This window comes from Apteryx rowi, unplaced genomic scaffold (genome assembly GCF_003343035.1).
Source record: "Apteryx rowi isolate R43461 unplaced genomic scaffold, aptRow1 scaffold_19, whole genome shotgun sequence".
Taxonomy (NCBI): domain Eukaryota; kingdom Metazoa; phylum Chordata; class Aves; order Apterygiformes; family Apterygidae; genus Apteryx; species Apteryx rowi.
The window spans coordinates 5,550,294-5,566,540 of NW_020448196.1; the positions used below are offsets into that span (position 1 = coordinate 5,550,294).

Below are 16,247 nucleotides of genomic sequence, written 5' to 3' on the forward strand. Positions count from 1 at the left end.
AGCAGGATTAATGTTTTTCATTCAGTACCCCTTTTTAATAAACAGACCTCTAAGGTCGTATAGGAAAGTCTTGGTTCAGCCCTGGTAATACCCTTTTCCACCACCAAATGATTTTCACAACCAGATAACTAGTGTTATTTAAACTAGGGAATATTGAGTCATATACAGACATGAAGCAAATACCACAAATTTACACTAAACAAGGTATCAGTTTATGCCCCAGTTGCTAGCTAGAACCATTCTCCAAACCGAAGGTTATTCTAAATTATGTCAGAACTCCCATCAGGCCTGGCTTGCAATGACTACCTTTCTACCCAATGTGAAAAAAGAAAATTCTATCTTATCAGTGACTTTGATTTGTACTAAGAAGATCTGTTCATAATACATGACAATTAAAATGCTTTCTTTAGACATACTAAGTGTGAAGTCAGTTGGAAAGTTTGTTGAGAATTTGCTGGTATTTGGTACTGAATCAAAACCTTTGGAGGACTCTACAGTGCATTCCTTGCAGTGTATGCCTTGGCTGTCATTTTCTCAAGCTAGTGCAGATGTTCAGTTTGCGTGCAGGCGTTCACCGTCACTGTGCCAGTTCAGCATGAAACACAGTGAGCTCTAGGGGGTGAGCTGCCAAACAGCTAACACGAGTATCAGCCCGGGCATGATGCATTTCAATACACAAAAAAGCTTAGAAAAGTCACCACACAAAATACACAYTACTTCTCTCATGGAGAAATGCTTCCGGTTTGTGGATTTCTTAAAGATTATGTCAAATGCTTTTAAGGCTGAAAAATTACATTAATGGAATGATCCCAGAAAACATTTTTTCCAAAGAGACACATTGACATTGAACTTACTATGTATGCAGCAAAGGGAGATGCCCCCACTACAAAGGAAATTAGCAGGCAGGAAATTCCGACACCTACCCACATTCTGTGAGCATGCAAATGAAAAACAGCAAGTCACAGAAATAGCAGGAAAAAGCCAACAAAAAAAAAGTTAGCAAACCAGTACTTTTTAGTATTGGCTTCATTCTATTGTTTGTAGTACCTTGCTATGAAAGATCGATGTTTATTAAAGTTAGCTTTAATACTTTGTAAGAGTGTTGCTGGAGGACTGAATGGCCTATTTCTGTACTGTTTACAGCGCCTTGAACCTTGATACTTGAGTAGCCAGTTCTCTCAGTGCTTTGTAGATATCCATGAATATAGTATAAACCATTATCCCCTCATCTTGAGTTTTTCAGTATTGAGCCTTAGATTCTTGGGGTGAATAAGGGAAATGGTTTACCTCAAATAGAAATGATGATAACAGCGACGGGGAAATATATCCCTGGTTTGTCAGAACCTAAATATCCTACAGAATTCCAGATGTGGCCTATTAGCTGAAACACAAAATAAAGTGTGTTATAGAGAGGTGTCTCCATCCTCACATAGAAAGTGGCAATAAAAAGGGGGGAAAAAAAGCTCTAAAGCTCAGATCTAGATCCAAATGCATCAAATTTAAAGGTACTTCAATCTGAAACTTTTGCTGAACCCCACTGTCATTTGTGCAGACTGACATCACCAACTTGATTTCTGTGGCATAAACAAGATTTGGTATTATAACAGAAGAGGAAACAGCCATTTATAGAAATATCTTTTCAGAAGCAGCAAGCATCTTTTGAGCTTTTGTTTTTAACATACTAAAGGGAGTTACACCTAGAAGTCCCGAAACAGGGCTTGGCCATTTTTCTTTCCTAAAGAATCAGTTACCTTATCTGTAAGAAAATTAGATAATCCCACTTGGAACAGACTGTGTTAATGGCTCGCAGATCCAAACAGAATTATTGCAATAAGGTTATTTTGGCCTTTGAACATGTTAAACTGAAACATTCATTTAGCAGAGAATGTTTGGAGGCTAATATCATTCTCGACTGGATATAGAGAGTCAGAATTAAACAGGGCATGACTAACTAACCACTGGATTCAAATCTGCACACTTAAAGACCGCATATTTATATTCACTTAAAACTCTCCCTCCCCAAAAAATCAACATAATTAAGTAATTTTTTATATCAGATTAAAAAAGCAATTACACCATCTAAATTGCCTACATTACTCCTGCTCCCAAGAAATAAACTTAAACTTCACCAGCTTCAACACATTTTTTTCTACATGGACAAAAAAATCAGAAAGACAGTAACTAGGTCACTGTAAGGACCTGACAGTGATAGACTGTAGGTCATGAAACTCATACTAATACACAGGCATAGGAATCCCCAACATAGGATGCAACTAAAAAAAAATGCAGGATCCAGCCTGACAACTTTATCAGCTACTCATGAGATCCAGAAGAACAAAATACTTTAAATCTCCTCTTTTCAAAATGGAGGGATGACACATTAATATATTGAAGTACCACAAATATTCTTAGTACAGACAATTCTTTTCTTGCATTCACACATTTCAAGACACTAGAACTACACTGCAGTGCCTGTTCTTTCAATTCAGCCAGCAATATGCTGAAAGAAGCTGGTGCCATCATTTCACACATAAGCCTGCCCTCTCTCTGGCAACAATCRGAAAGCGACTTTAAGACGCCTGAAGATACAAACTACCAAAGAAAAAACAATCAATTGCCACAATCAGCCCTGGCACTGCAGAATGAAGAAGAGTTGGAAGACAGGAAAAGGCTGACTACCACTAAGATAATCACGATCTTCAGACAAAACACTTTTCTGGGACTATGTTAGGCAACAGATACACACTATTTAGTGCTCCTTTGACATTTCCAAGGACTGAAAGTACTTTTGATTCCATTCTATCCAATTTTATTGAGAATCACATTACTAAAAGCCTTCCTATTAACTGCAGCTTGAATTCAAGTTTAATTATTTAGACTAGGATTTTTCTCATGGACAAGTAATCACACTAACGCAATGAAAGATCCTTCATCAAAAAAGGTCACTTGTAGGGACAAAACTACACAATGGAGACTAGGCTTACATAAACAGTATATGGATAAATAAGTCCACTGAGATCAATGGGCCTAGATGTGCAAATAAGGAAAGCAGGATTTTATCCCCTTGTATTTTTAATCACAAAAGAATAATCTTCCCCTTAAAGGATATTACAGTGCATACTAGAGGATTCTTTCTAGCTCACAATTTGTTAAAGTCAGCATCCCGGTAAGTATTTGATTAAACTTAAACACCCACTACTAAACATGCTGTACTACAACTCTAGTCATACATATAAAGTGCCAATCATGGTCTACTAGGGCAGAAAGTAATAAAGACTCTCTCCATTAAAAGAATAAGGACAATCTGCCTCCTCTTCCCCATTTCTACTGTTCATGCCTCAGGCTACTTTTGCTCTGCTACAGCAGCACTTTTTTGAAAAAGATAATGCTTTCTGGGGACTATTGTTGAAGATGCAATGGCAATCTGCTTTTGAAATACTGATTTTTAACAGTCATTGACTGTTGTTTCAGCTCAGAACAAGATATGTATTTACTACAGAGAGAGACCAGAAGAAAACAATGAACCAGTGTAAATGACACATGCTCCTAACCTGCTAGCTTCAAAGAATAAAGCAAGACATTTCTCTCTGTTACGTTTTTAACATCAGACAAGATGGTAATTCATTTTTCTGACCAGTGAAGACAGGAGAAGCATCTTATAAAAAGTCTKCCTAGAGAACAGATGACTCGCATTTCAATCCAGACTAACTGCAGAGAGATGCAACATGCTTCAGTTTGGAGTGTGTGTGTTTTTTTTTAATTACAAGACTTGTGACATTTAATGCAGTCATGGTTCCAGAAAATAGCACTGGGATACATGGCAAAATGACAAACTAACTCAACTGATTCAGTCATGGAAGCCATTCTAGGGAAAATGAGATCCCAAGACAAGATTATTTGCAACAAAGGTCTTAATTCAAAACCAGACAAGTTGATTTCATATACTGGCTTCTTATGTTATCAGTGAAGATCACGATGCCACACTTAACTCTTTCCATGATCCATTTAACTGGAAAGGACATCATTTTTCACCATACACAGCAAAGTCTCCTGAAACTGAGAGATTTCTGCACCATATACACACTTAGCCATTTGTCTTTCAAGGCTGGTATTTGAGTATGTTTCAAGATGTGCTTCAAAAGCATTCTGGATATTATTCAGGCCTTCTAGTCCATCAAAATTTACATATGCCAGACATAGGTAAGACCTGGTGGGGGAGGAGGGGAGAAGGATGGCAATCCAGAGTCAGTCTGTTTTCAGCAGATTGACTCTCTTCAAGAAAGCAGATGGGTTCTTGATCTTCAAGGAAATTTCCAGTCTTCTTCAAATTCTCCGCAATCCCTCAACTATATTCTTTCAAAATCCCATTATGAGAAGGCTTGTCCAGACTGAGCAAAATCAGTCATGCAGGAAAATAAGTTCATGTGAAATGAGCTATTTCTGTGTAATTAGTTTGACAGAAGCAAATTATCTTTAAAAACACATTAACTATTTACAGTCAACAGTGAGGGAGAATATAATGTCTAATGGAATGTAAATCTGGTCCAATTGCAGGCTTATCTTTCATGAGTAAAACACCGGTTGAATGAAAATGTTTATCTGAAAAAACATATAAAATGGGCTATAAGATTTGACAGCACACAGTCCAGAATATTTAAGCCTATATGTCTAAGAGGTATCCAATAGCTGAAAACCTCATTAAACCACCAAAAATATGCTGTGCTGGAAATTAGACTTCCTGAATTAGATTCTTATTAAAAATTAATCACACTAGGCCTATTCATCATCCTCACAGACAGCACACAGGAGGCAACATGAGAGCAACCAAGGTCCTACTTTGAATCCCAAGCTGATTACTTTTTAGAAACTAGTTTCCCATTAGAAACAAGTTCTTATCAGTGCTGAGATTCCAACAGATTCTTTTCCAACAGTTAGTGAAGTAGTAACCACCATAGCCTCTGATAAATTTGTTCATCTGTAACTCATCTTCTGATACGGTGACATGCTAGTAGACAATGTTTTATGAGGTAAAAATAAGTAAATATTAAAAATAGCTAAATACATATTTACTGAGTAAAACTTTAAAACCATTGTTAAAAATACGTATCACCATTTCAGTTTAATATGAATGCTGCTAAGGGAACTATCATTTTGCTGGTATTTCCCAACATGAACCCCATCTACAGCAAACTTAAGAAGGCAGCTCTCTCATTGATTACTGGCTTTTAAAGCACACAAGATTAATATTACATTGGCTGTACTGTTTTCCACCTGGGGTTGTGTATGCAGTAAAGTGGGAACAGGAAAAACCTGATGGCATTCAATTAGGTTATTTCTACATATGTTCGATAAAAGTTCATTAGCTTCACTATATAACTGAGGCATAGTAAGAATATTTGAGATAAGTTGTTTTGATATGTTGTAGTGCCTCAGCAGGAGGTAGCAAGATTGAAATTCTCAATGAATGTCTTCTTTCAGTAGTCATTTCTAATACAGGCAAAATCTCATAGGCATTAATTTCTCAGTCCAGTCCTTTCAGACAAAATTCTGTACTATAAACAGCACCAAAATATCTTCTCCCGTCTAACTTATACCTATGCTGCAACAGAAGTTGTGACATTTGGTAATTAACTTTACTATAACGGGCTTGAATAACAATAATATTGAAGCCACAGCAACACAGGTTTCTGCATGACTTGTCTACTTAGTCGCTGAAGCCCATGACAATATAGCCTCACTTTTAGAAGTACCTGAGATGGCTAACTCATCTTTTGCTCATGTAAATGTCCATATGGCAATCACACATTCAAGCTTATGCCAGTTCCTATAAGGGTATATCTAAAATGCAGGCACCACCCATGCTGTATAGAACCCGTTTGTGAATAAACTGAAAATTCAGTCTTTGAGAGATGACATTTTCAGCAGCATAAGGGTCCCTCAGTTGTAAAGTGAACAAACAAAAGAAAATATACATGCACACATAAACAACAAAAAAGACTGGAAAGCTCCTACTGAGAGATCAGAAAACTACAGGTGAAAAGGGTTCTGAATCATTTAGGGTTCACAATGGATTTGGGATTTTTTGTTTTGTGTTTTTTCTTGTTTTGGAGGGGTTACATTACAAACTTCTGTTAAGTAGAACATAAACTTTTACAACATAAAATATAGTGTTTGATAACAAGAACTGTGCTTTTCTCAAACACAGATGGAAGAACATATGCAAAGGAAATTCTGAGGAATGTGTTACTGGACATCTGTTATTCTTGGAACAAAAACCAAATCCTCTTCACTAACAGTTCATCCAGAGAAAAGTATTTATTTATTTACAGTGCCACCTGCTGACAGCATGCGGGTACTGTACATTTAGCCTGACTGCAGATCACATTCCTATGGGCTGCTCAGTTTAATCAGTGCCTTGTAACTGAGACAAGAATGATTCCCAAAAGAATCATAGCTAAAACCCCAGTGCATCATTTTGAAAGCTTACTTCCATGTTATTTTCACTTATCTGTCATTCCTAAATTGATTGTATAATTTATACTTTTACAAATTGGTCTTCATTTAAAATAACAAACCTGAAATACTATTGGAATTGTGTTCATTTTTACTGTTACTGGCAGTGTCATGGCAGTGGCCCAGCACACCTGCAGAGTATATATTAAAAGATGATCATGGATTTAACTGGATTGTGGAAATGATAGTTATCTAAAAAGTAACATACAGTATAGAAGTCTAATAAAGTCCATACCTTTTCCTGCTCACTTTTCCAAGCAGAGGATACTGTAGAATACAAGAATGCACTGGGCGAGTCAGACAGGGTTAAAACAAACACATACAATATTTTAAAAATATTTGCAATAACAGAACTGAACACCAACACACAGTATTTTTTTTTCCAAAAAGCTGAAAAAGAATGGCATGTTATTACATTCTGAATATTTAAACAAAGTAACAATCTGACAAGACATTCAAACAATTACTCAGAAAGATGTGCATATATTTAAAACAACACACAACAAAATACTGTTTTGAAGGATTCAGATAAAACAGGCAGGATGGACTAACAAGACTTTGGTGGTAATGAACCTGAGGAGACAACACGTTCCACAAACTACAGTATTAGAACTTCCCAATACTCAGTCCTCTTAAACTCAGTAGAGTATGTAGGGAAAGGATTTAGGTTTCTACTGTGTTTAATTTTCAAACATCTCTTCTGGTATTGCAGAGAAGCTTAATTCTTTTAAATTTATTCTAGAACATAACAAACAAAAGCAGTTCATCCAGACTATGTCTGATCTCAGGCAAATGCAAAACAATGTCATCCACAGCACCTATGTAAGTGTGATTTTTAATAATCTGGTAGAAATGAAGAAATTAAAGAATGACATGGCCACAATATGCAAAAAGTTGTATTATTCTGAGAGTAAGAGTAATCTACCTCTTTCTCAAAGAAGGAAGATTCGTCTGGCAGAATCCAGGATCGAGGGTAGAAGTTATATTCAAGAGGAAATAGATATTGCATTGTTCGCACTGCCCGACTCAGTGTAATTTTACGTACCATCTCTGTCATGCCTAAGGAAAATAATAGATATTATTTAAAGGCGATGAAGAACCGTCACTGAAGTCTCATTGTAAAAATAAATTGTTAAATCATTACTCACCATATAGGCAGGCACTCTTGCCAGTGCTTTCAGTATAGCTGAAACACTTTAACTAGTCTGACAAAAAATTTGTGGCACTCCCTTGACATATTTCATAATGTATGTATTACTGTACCATATGAGAAGAGCTTTAAATTAGTTGTCCAAAACAGAGCTCAGAATAATAAAGGGTAATACTTTAGTCTAATAGTAATTACTGGCTTTGCTGTAGTCCACAACTAATGCCTTGGCTTGATAACATTCCAGGAATAGGAAACAATTCCATTTAAATATAAGAAACCATTTTGCATTCATTTAAGCAATTATGTCAGACAGAATAAGTTTTGTGAGCAATAGAACTTAGGAAGCCTGCTTTCCTGTAGCTTTGAATCTGAAGTTTGGTTCTTTCCAAGGTTAGGGCATTCACAGAGTTACTCTCTTGTGTTGATTTATATGCTGTCAAACTTACAGCTTAGTTCGTGCTGCAGCTTCTTTCTCAGTGAGAACAACCGTGGGCTTTCTTTACTACCTTGTCAGCAAATTTCTACCTCTGTCAAGTGCAGTTGATTTTGGCCAGTGGGTTCCAGAGCTTCACGGATGAGAGAGAAAGCAACAGGGAACATGCAGACAACAAAACCTGCCAGTCTYATTTTCCTTGGAAATGTGACTAAAAAGCTACCTTTATGGAAAAGTCTTTCTGAGGACCAATCCTTTCAAGATTTTTTGAATACCTCACAAGTAAATAACAGAAGTATCAAGACCTCTTTTCAGGAGAAAGAATTTGGCAAAACCCAGCATCAGGTTAGAGCAACATTCCTGGAATGAATGTTTAGTTCTGAAGGACTCTTCACTCTCTGTTTTCCTTGATGACTAGGCACTCTGCTTGCTTACCACACAGAAGCCAGAACACAGAGAGGTAACATTCAAGCAACACTATGCGATTTAAGCCACCAGAAGACTATACTATTTGATATTTGAATGTGACCTGCCCATAGACAGGAGAAAGTCAGGGCAAACAGAGCATAAAGTTTGATATCTGAGGTTTCTTAYTCTCACAGCATACTAACAGCAGCAATAAATCTGAAGCAAAGGGCTTAGACAAGTCAATACATAAGCTCTTAGCTATTGTTTAGAGAGATCTCAACTGGGATTAAATGAGAAATAAGGGAGCTTAAAAAAGTAGAATAGTCATCATAAGATGAGGGCTGACATGAACTCTTCAATATTAAAAAATCCACTTGAGGAACTCTGCTTCTCCCTGAAATAGGCCAGAGTTCAAAACAAAACAGATTTTTTCCACTAYGAAACAAAACTAATTCAAATGTTCAACACTGTTATTGATGTTAAATAACACACAATAATTGCATACTTACTTCTCTTAAATCATATCCTTAAACTCATTTTTTTTCTAAATTCATATCTGGATATACAAAGTATTCCTTTCCTCAAAAACCCTTTCTGTCCAAAACAAATGTCAATCCACAGAGTTCAAGATAACCATTCTGATATTTATACCACATATTAGGAGATTTTYAGTTATCACTGTTTCAAAAAGTATGTTCAATAAACAGAACAGACTTGAGAATCTTTTTTAGTATGTGACTAACCAAAAATCATGAATATGACCTCATCGTGCAATATCTAGAAGGAGAGAATGGAAATGTTGCCTTTTACTTTTATGGGGCTGGGCTTTAATTCGTCATATAATCTAACTCTAATCTCATACATACTTGTAATGTTGAGAGGCTTACTCTACAATCCAAAAAGGATGAATGCCAAATTCAAATACATTATTTTCTCTTCATATCACCCTCAGTCTATTYAGATTTATTTTATCAAAATCTGAAGATGAGGAATCCACTGGACTTCAAACAAATTCCATCTGTTATTATGCTTCTAATAATTTAAATATTGGATAACCCATAGAGAASTAACAACAGGAAGTCCAAAAGATGATCTAGTAGAAGAAGGACCAAGACCGACCTAAGGTTAAGGAGAAAAAACCCACCAAAATAACAGATAAGCCTATTTGTCTTGGAGTTTCTTACAAGACCCTCTCACCTCCATACAAGTTAAAAAGACTCACGCTCATGATAATCAGCTCTATCCCCACCCCCCTCCCAAATTCCCCYCTAAGCAAAAATCACCTACCAAAAATGATAACACCCTAAAARTACTACTAGCTGGGTAGGCAGGTGAGAAAACAGTAAAACACAAAAACCAGTTAAAATTATCATGTTTTTAAAGCATTTGTTTAAGTCAGAAACAGAAGTAAGGTACCTGGAAACTTGTTGACTTGACCTGAGAATATATCATTATCATGAAATGATACCCCATGCCAATAGATGTCACATGGCAAGCGTCTGCCAAATGGAAACTGCAAAAGAGATATGAGAAGTTTTGAAACAAAATGGCAATATCTGTTCATTACTTAGTTTTCTAAAATATAAAGTATAAATCATTCAAAGAACAGCATTCTGACTGTCAAAACAAAACACGSTCTATATTTTGGTTGCAAAACTGAGAATACTTTTTTTAGTTCAAGTTTCTAAAATTCAAGAAGGGACATAACTGCAAAGCACTGTCTGAGCAAGCCAGATTACACGGGTGTCCAAGCTGCAATAAATTTAAAATAGATATTCAAAGAAAGATATTTAAGTGAAGTAACTRTATTYATCTAATCATTTGTGGAGTGTATATATTTTACCTATTAAGGACTAGGGTGATTATTCCAACGATATTAAACAGTCTAACAACTTAAGAGCTTCTTTTCCCATTCACACAAGATTTAACCATAAATTTCCAATGGTAACTGGAGCACATTATCATATGGGATACATTCACAACAATCTATTATATTATTAGATTACATCTTTTTCAAACAATATGCCATAATTATAACTACAGCATKTTCAGGATCCAGTTCTATTAAATATCCATAATCTTCAACACCCCGTGACTTCAAAATAGTTAACGTATTTAAAGAAACACTGCAAGTGTACCTTAATAACCACGGTATGTTGCAGAAACTACTCGTTCCTTACCCCAAATGTAATTTTTCTTCCTTTAGAGTATTTCTTTAAGCACTGGATTCCTTTTCAGTACGAGAGAAAAAAGAACTTCATAAAGCTTTTGAGTGAATTACTTCCTTTATTTGCTACTTTAATTAAAATTTCAGTTTATTCACTAAACAGCTTTGAAAATTAAATTTAAAATGCTAATTTAGTGATGCATCCTTTCTCCRTTTCCTTACTCATAGGGGTGAAATACACAATATAACAGAGCTAGAGGATTCTTTGCTTATTTCATTATTATTCAGTCTGCAAAAAACTGGTTTTGCACATGCGAAAATTAATTCTGGTAGGCTCTGAAAGACAATCAGGGGCCTTAACCTCTTTCCACAGGTATATGCAGAATACAGATTCAGTATTAGGCCTCAGACTGCCCTTCCCACTAAAACCCGAACAATTTATTTATTTATTAAATGAAATTGAAAGGAAAGGAATGAAATTTGCATTTATATAACATCTTTCATCTACAGAGAATATCAAAGCATTTTACGAACACTGCACAGAAATCATTTCACAACGGATGAAGTGTAAGCACCTCCGCACTGGAAAACTGAAGCCATTTTACACCAGAATCCACGATTCAGAGAGCACAGCAGCCTCTCTGCTTCCGACAAATCAAGATTATTTGGATTTATCTAACGATGGGACCAAACTAATCTCCTGAATGAGCTGGGAAGGATTCTTTATTGTCTGCATCATATTTTAACACAAGAACAGTGTTTAGAAAAAAAGCAAACAAGTTGGACTATTTGGCTCTCTCTGGCAGTGCTRGGCAGATATAAATTCATCTTAAATCTGGTAAAACAGGCTTTTCTGCCATCTCCCCAGCTTCTGGTGCAGGGGACTATCTAAAAAGAAAGGTGGATGACTGAAGCAGTCCTGGATTCTCAGAGTATCTTCCATCTAAACCTGTCAGCTCGGAGTCAGCTGGAGCAGCCTCGGACCTGCTCCGACGTCCAAGCCAAGGTGCTCGCAGCCAGAGGGTTTGTGGACTCCCAGCTGCAGGCGCGGGCAGGTCACAACGGTGACTGAAGCCATCTGTGCCCCTTCCTGTCCCACCCTGTGCTCATAAAAATGCAAACAACTTTCAGATTGCAATCACTTCACTAACTCTTCAAGGTATTTATTTTAAATCTTTTTTATTTGRACATGGAGGGCATTCATCAGAACAAAAAACAGGAGGCCACAAAGTGAATACATTTGTTTTCACAACTCTGACACAATTAATAATCAATCATAGTCAAATTCATCTGACAGGTCATTTCTACCTTTTGATTGGAAGCCAATAATTTAAACGCTGTCTCATGGGTCACATCAGTCTGTTCCATGAYGTTTAAAGACAAGTTAAATAACTTTTGGCTTCTAGTCAGCTTTTCCTATCATGAAATTTCGAACTATTTCTATGCTTCTGTGCATCTACTGAACAGTGAGACAAATGAAACACTTAATGCTGGGATATTTGATGTCTGAGATATCTGCTTCCCCCATTTTCCTGGTAATTGAAAGCCAGCTGAAGAAATAATTTATTAAGTGATGAATAAACTCAGGATGCAAGCTCAATTTGTGCCCATTATCTCATTTGGCATATCATGTTCATTTAAAGAATCTGACACATTCAATCAGATAGTCCAGTCTAATGATGTTAATAATTGCTCCAACGGCATGCACGTTAAAATTCTGCAATGCCTTTTAAAAGGTCCATCCCTGTACATTAACCAAGATATGGCTATCATAGTTGATAATTAAATTTACTCAAGATTTCCATAGAAAAATGATATTGTTTTCAGCTATCTGTTGCWTGAACACCTGAAAAGTGTTATGATACAAGGGAAGAAAGTAGAAAATTACCCATAAAACATCAGGATTTAAATATATACATTTCATTAATACTTCTAAGCTTTTTCCTCATTATTTCTGCAGATCCTACCAGAAACAATACGTGTGTTCCCTCTGCTGGTTCTGCTGTAACAGTAATACTATTTCCAAAGCTGTTTGGCCACCAAGGATAATTGTTTGAACAAATACTCTGACGCTACTTTTCTAAACAATTGAAGGGGAGCACTATCAAATTAAACTGATATTTTCAATTGCCATGCACTTTCTGCAGTTATTTATGTCAGCCCTGAGCAGGTCTGAACGGCTATTCATTTTGCCCTGCAGCATTTATTCCAGGCAACAAAGAACCGTGTATATTGTTTATTGATGAAGTTTCAGATATCAGCAATGCTGCTGTTCATTAAATTGGTTAAACCTGCCAGCTACTTAAGCATAAGGTCATTATCTCATAAAGAAATGCCTTTGATCCCAAAGGGATTCTAAAGTGCTTTAAAAGCTAGGTATATAGGAATCATTTCAACACAAGTTGTCTCTTAGATGAAACATGGCAACTTATGCACAGCAGAAGTATGCAACACTTCATCTCGAGGGTGAATGTTAAAGTTAATGAAACTGCAGGGCCAAGAACGAAAGGACTGAACTTGGAACAGAACACTCTGTAATTCAAATCTGGACCACTGCTATACTTAAAAGCACTCTTCTGATGTGGCTACGGAGTATGTGAGACTGTCAGTGATAACAAATGTTAGTTACACCAGCAAAATTGAACTGGTGCCAAACCAGTAGAGTTGGATGGATATTTATGGATTTTTGCAGAGGCAGGGGTTAAATCAAATCTATACTGTTATTTAAAAATGCTAATTAAAAAGCAAAAAAAGAACAAGTTCCTTCTCTCCCCAGGCTTGCTTCAGTATATTAGAGGTTTTCTAATGGTGTCACATAGCTACAGCTATTGCTCTGTAATATACTGTGTTTTCAGCTGTCCAAACACCAAACAATTTCCCCAAGATTTCCCGTGTGGTATCTCATTATCTAGGTTGATTTCTTGCATGCAAGTGAGAAACAGAATTTTGTGAAAACAAGACTTGAATATCACCAGTTGAAAAGTACTCTTGCCATTATCTGTCTCACAGCAAAAAAGTTTTAAAACTTACGGAATAGCTCAGATATAAATTGGGAATTCACCCACATGCAGGAACCGGCAATTTTACCTCTTCCTTCCGCATGTGGGCGGATGAATCTTTCCCATTCTAGCTGTTCAATAAAGAACACAACTGGGATATTGCAAAATGCTATCTGTGTTACCTGAAAATAAAACAAAGAAACCCTAAATATTGGTCCACTTTAAAATTGCAAACGTGGCATTGACATGATATTAACTGGTATTAGATAAACTCTACTACAACACAGCATTTATTAGGGAATTTCCTACATTACAGCTAATTGCCATTGAGATACTGACAGAGCTGTTTGAGCATCAGCCCTGATGTGGCTATTCTCATCAATGTTACTTAAATTGAAACATTATTATAACTAAGACTCTATGTCTGTGATACATTAAACCTTGTTGCAGGTTTTGGGGGTACCACTCCCTTCTGACCATTTTTTCCCACCAGTTTTAGTGGAGACCAAAGGTTTGAACATGTTGAAGTTTCTATCAAAAAAAAAAACAAAACAAAGAGCACTACTAACTCCTTTGCTTACACCATCACATGTACAACAGCCTCCGAATGAGAATTTCCTTCCTCCAGGCCTCACTGTTACTTAGAGGTCAGAATATCTGAGAGGGAGAAAGCAGCATTTTAGAAAAATGTCATCCARATAAGGGTTTGGGATCTTAATTGTCTAGTAATTCTGATTTCTAAACTGATTTGAAACATATACATTGATAGGAGAAAACACCTTCTTGACCAAAAAAAAAAAAAAAGTCACATGCACATATATTTCCCTCTTTATTATAAGAAGCTGAAAATTTCACAGAAACATTACAGTGACTTTACAAGGAATGAATTATTAGCCATTTAGATAGTGCAGTCAAATGTCTCAAAATTCAATATTTGGTCTCTTCTTTATTGAAAAGAGCACAAAGAGGCCAGAAGGGAAAGCAACAGACTAAATGAAAAATATTGACTGAATTAACGGATGGAGGAGAAAGGATATTAAGGGAGACAGTAAACAAATAAAGATTAAGTAAAGCCAAAAGCAATTGCTATTGTTGGATACAGAGAAGGAAAGAGAATGCTGATAATACAGTGCAGATAATCAAGAAGATAACAAGAGCAGGTGAAACAAGTCAATTCGTAGGACAGAATACAGAGTACAGAGAATCCAGGCAATCAAATATACCCAGCAGTCAAAACTCAGGAAATAGAAAAGACAAAATCAACCAGCAAATATGTCTCATTACCAATAAAATCTGCAAGGCTAACTTAAATCAGTAATTCAGAAGCACTTACTAAAATAGTATCCAGGTACTTTGAATATGAAACTTTGCCACAAGAACAGAGAAATTAAATGTAAGGTCACCCTTGTTCTGTTTGTCACTGACTAAAAGACTGAAGCAAAACTGCTGACAGACGCTCAGTGGGTGCGTTTAGGGATAAGAGAGGTAAGTATATCATGTTTTAATTTCACACCTGTAGTGCTTTGTTACTATTTTGCAGTAAAAGAAGGATTTGAGAGCTGGAGCTTTTGTGTAATGAGATTTTGAAACTCTCCCACTGGATTTAAATAACAAAAATATTGAAATAACATCTTATAAAGATAGAGAACGAGAAAGCAATAAACTCTTCATGCACATATGTCTTTGTGGTATTAAGCACTTTGGACATCATGGACAAACACAAGTATATCCTCCAGAAAATAATTCTGTAGGTCTTAACTGTCAGGTTAAAACAATACAGAATACATTGTATACCTCAAATCTGTACAAATATCTCATCCAATATCACATAGCCATACTTGGAAGGAATAAGGGTGAAAGGGAAGAAAAGCTGCAAATGGACATGACATTCCAAACATTTCTACATAGGGGAGAGATTTCTTTCTTGCCCCTTCCAGTGATGAGTTTAAGCTTTGAAGCATAAGAYCTATTTACTCCTATTTTGGCTTGCATAACTGCTGATGGCACTATCAGTCATAAATCAAATCAGCCTCACATCTTGATACCTAATTATAAATAACTAAAATGGCGAAATGCCAGAAGACACCAACTGGAATGAACCACCACCAGCTAGAGGAGTTCGCTTTTGCACTGGATCAGGGACATAGCAGGGGAAGAGAAGGGGCAAACGCTTTGCCAGAGGCAGACACCGCACCAGAGTGAGAAGAGACGGGGGAGAGTTTTCCCAGGGCAGCGCGGCAGAGCAGCGGGGGCTGCGATCTGGCAGGGGCTGCGGTGGGGAGGACCAGGGGCTCCTCCAGGCCGGGCTGGCGTCCTGCGGGGAGCCCAGGAGGGCGGCAGGACTGCGGGGAAGGCCCTAGGCAAAGCTCCGGCACCCTCCGAGGGCGCCGGGGAAGGGGGCCCAGGGCGGCGGGGGGGGCCCCGGGCGGCAGGGGGGACCCCGGGGCTGCCGCGGGGCCGGGCCCTCACCTCCTTCCAGCGGAGCTGCCGCAGGCTGATCTTCAGCGCCTCCAGCGACGTCTTGGCCTTGGAGCTGTCCACGGTGACGCGGGGCCGCCGGGCCCGGCCCCCCGGCTC

At 37.3% G+C, this 16,247-nt stretch overlaps 1 protein-coding gene across 22 annotated transcripts in view; it reads right to left on the bottom strand.

Moving 5' to 3' along the window:
• Positions 1 to 16,241, bottom strand: part of TTLL11 (tubulin tyrosine ligase like 11) — a 63,920-nt gene extending 47,679 nt beyond the window's left edge. For 4 of the 22 annotated variants that reach the window (XM_026062311.1, XM_026062320.1, XM_026062321.1 and 1 more), the window contains exons 1-8: positions 16,140 to 16,229; positions 14,240 to 14,327; positions 13,759 to 13,852; positions 11,621 to 11,771; positions 10,685 to 10,734; positions 9,921 to 10,017; positions 7,439 to 7,572; positions 6,576 to 6,644 (exon numbers count right to left, since the gene is read on the bottom strand). In XM_026062311.1, coding sequence (XP_025918096.1) covers positions 6,576 to 6,644; positions 7,439 to 7,572; positions 9,921 to 10,017; positions 10,685 to 10,734; positions 11,621 to 11,771; positions 13,759 to 13,773 — 516 coding nt within the window. In that variant the 5' untranslated portion in view covers positions 13,774 to 13,852; positions 14,240 to 14,327; positions 16,140 to 16,229. The other 18 variants (XM_026062324.1, XM_026062326.1, XM_026062323.1 and 15 more) reach the window with 18 other exon arrangements.
• Between the last annotated feature and the right edge of the window lie 6 nt (positions 16,242 to 16,247).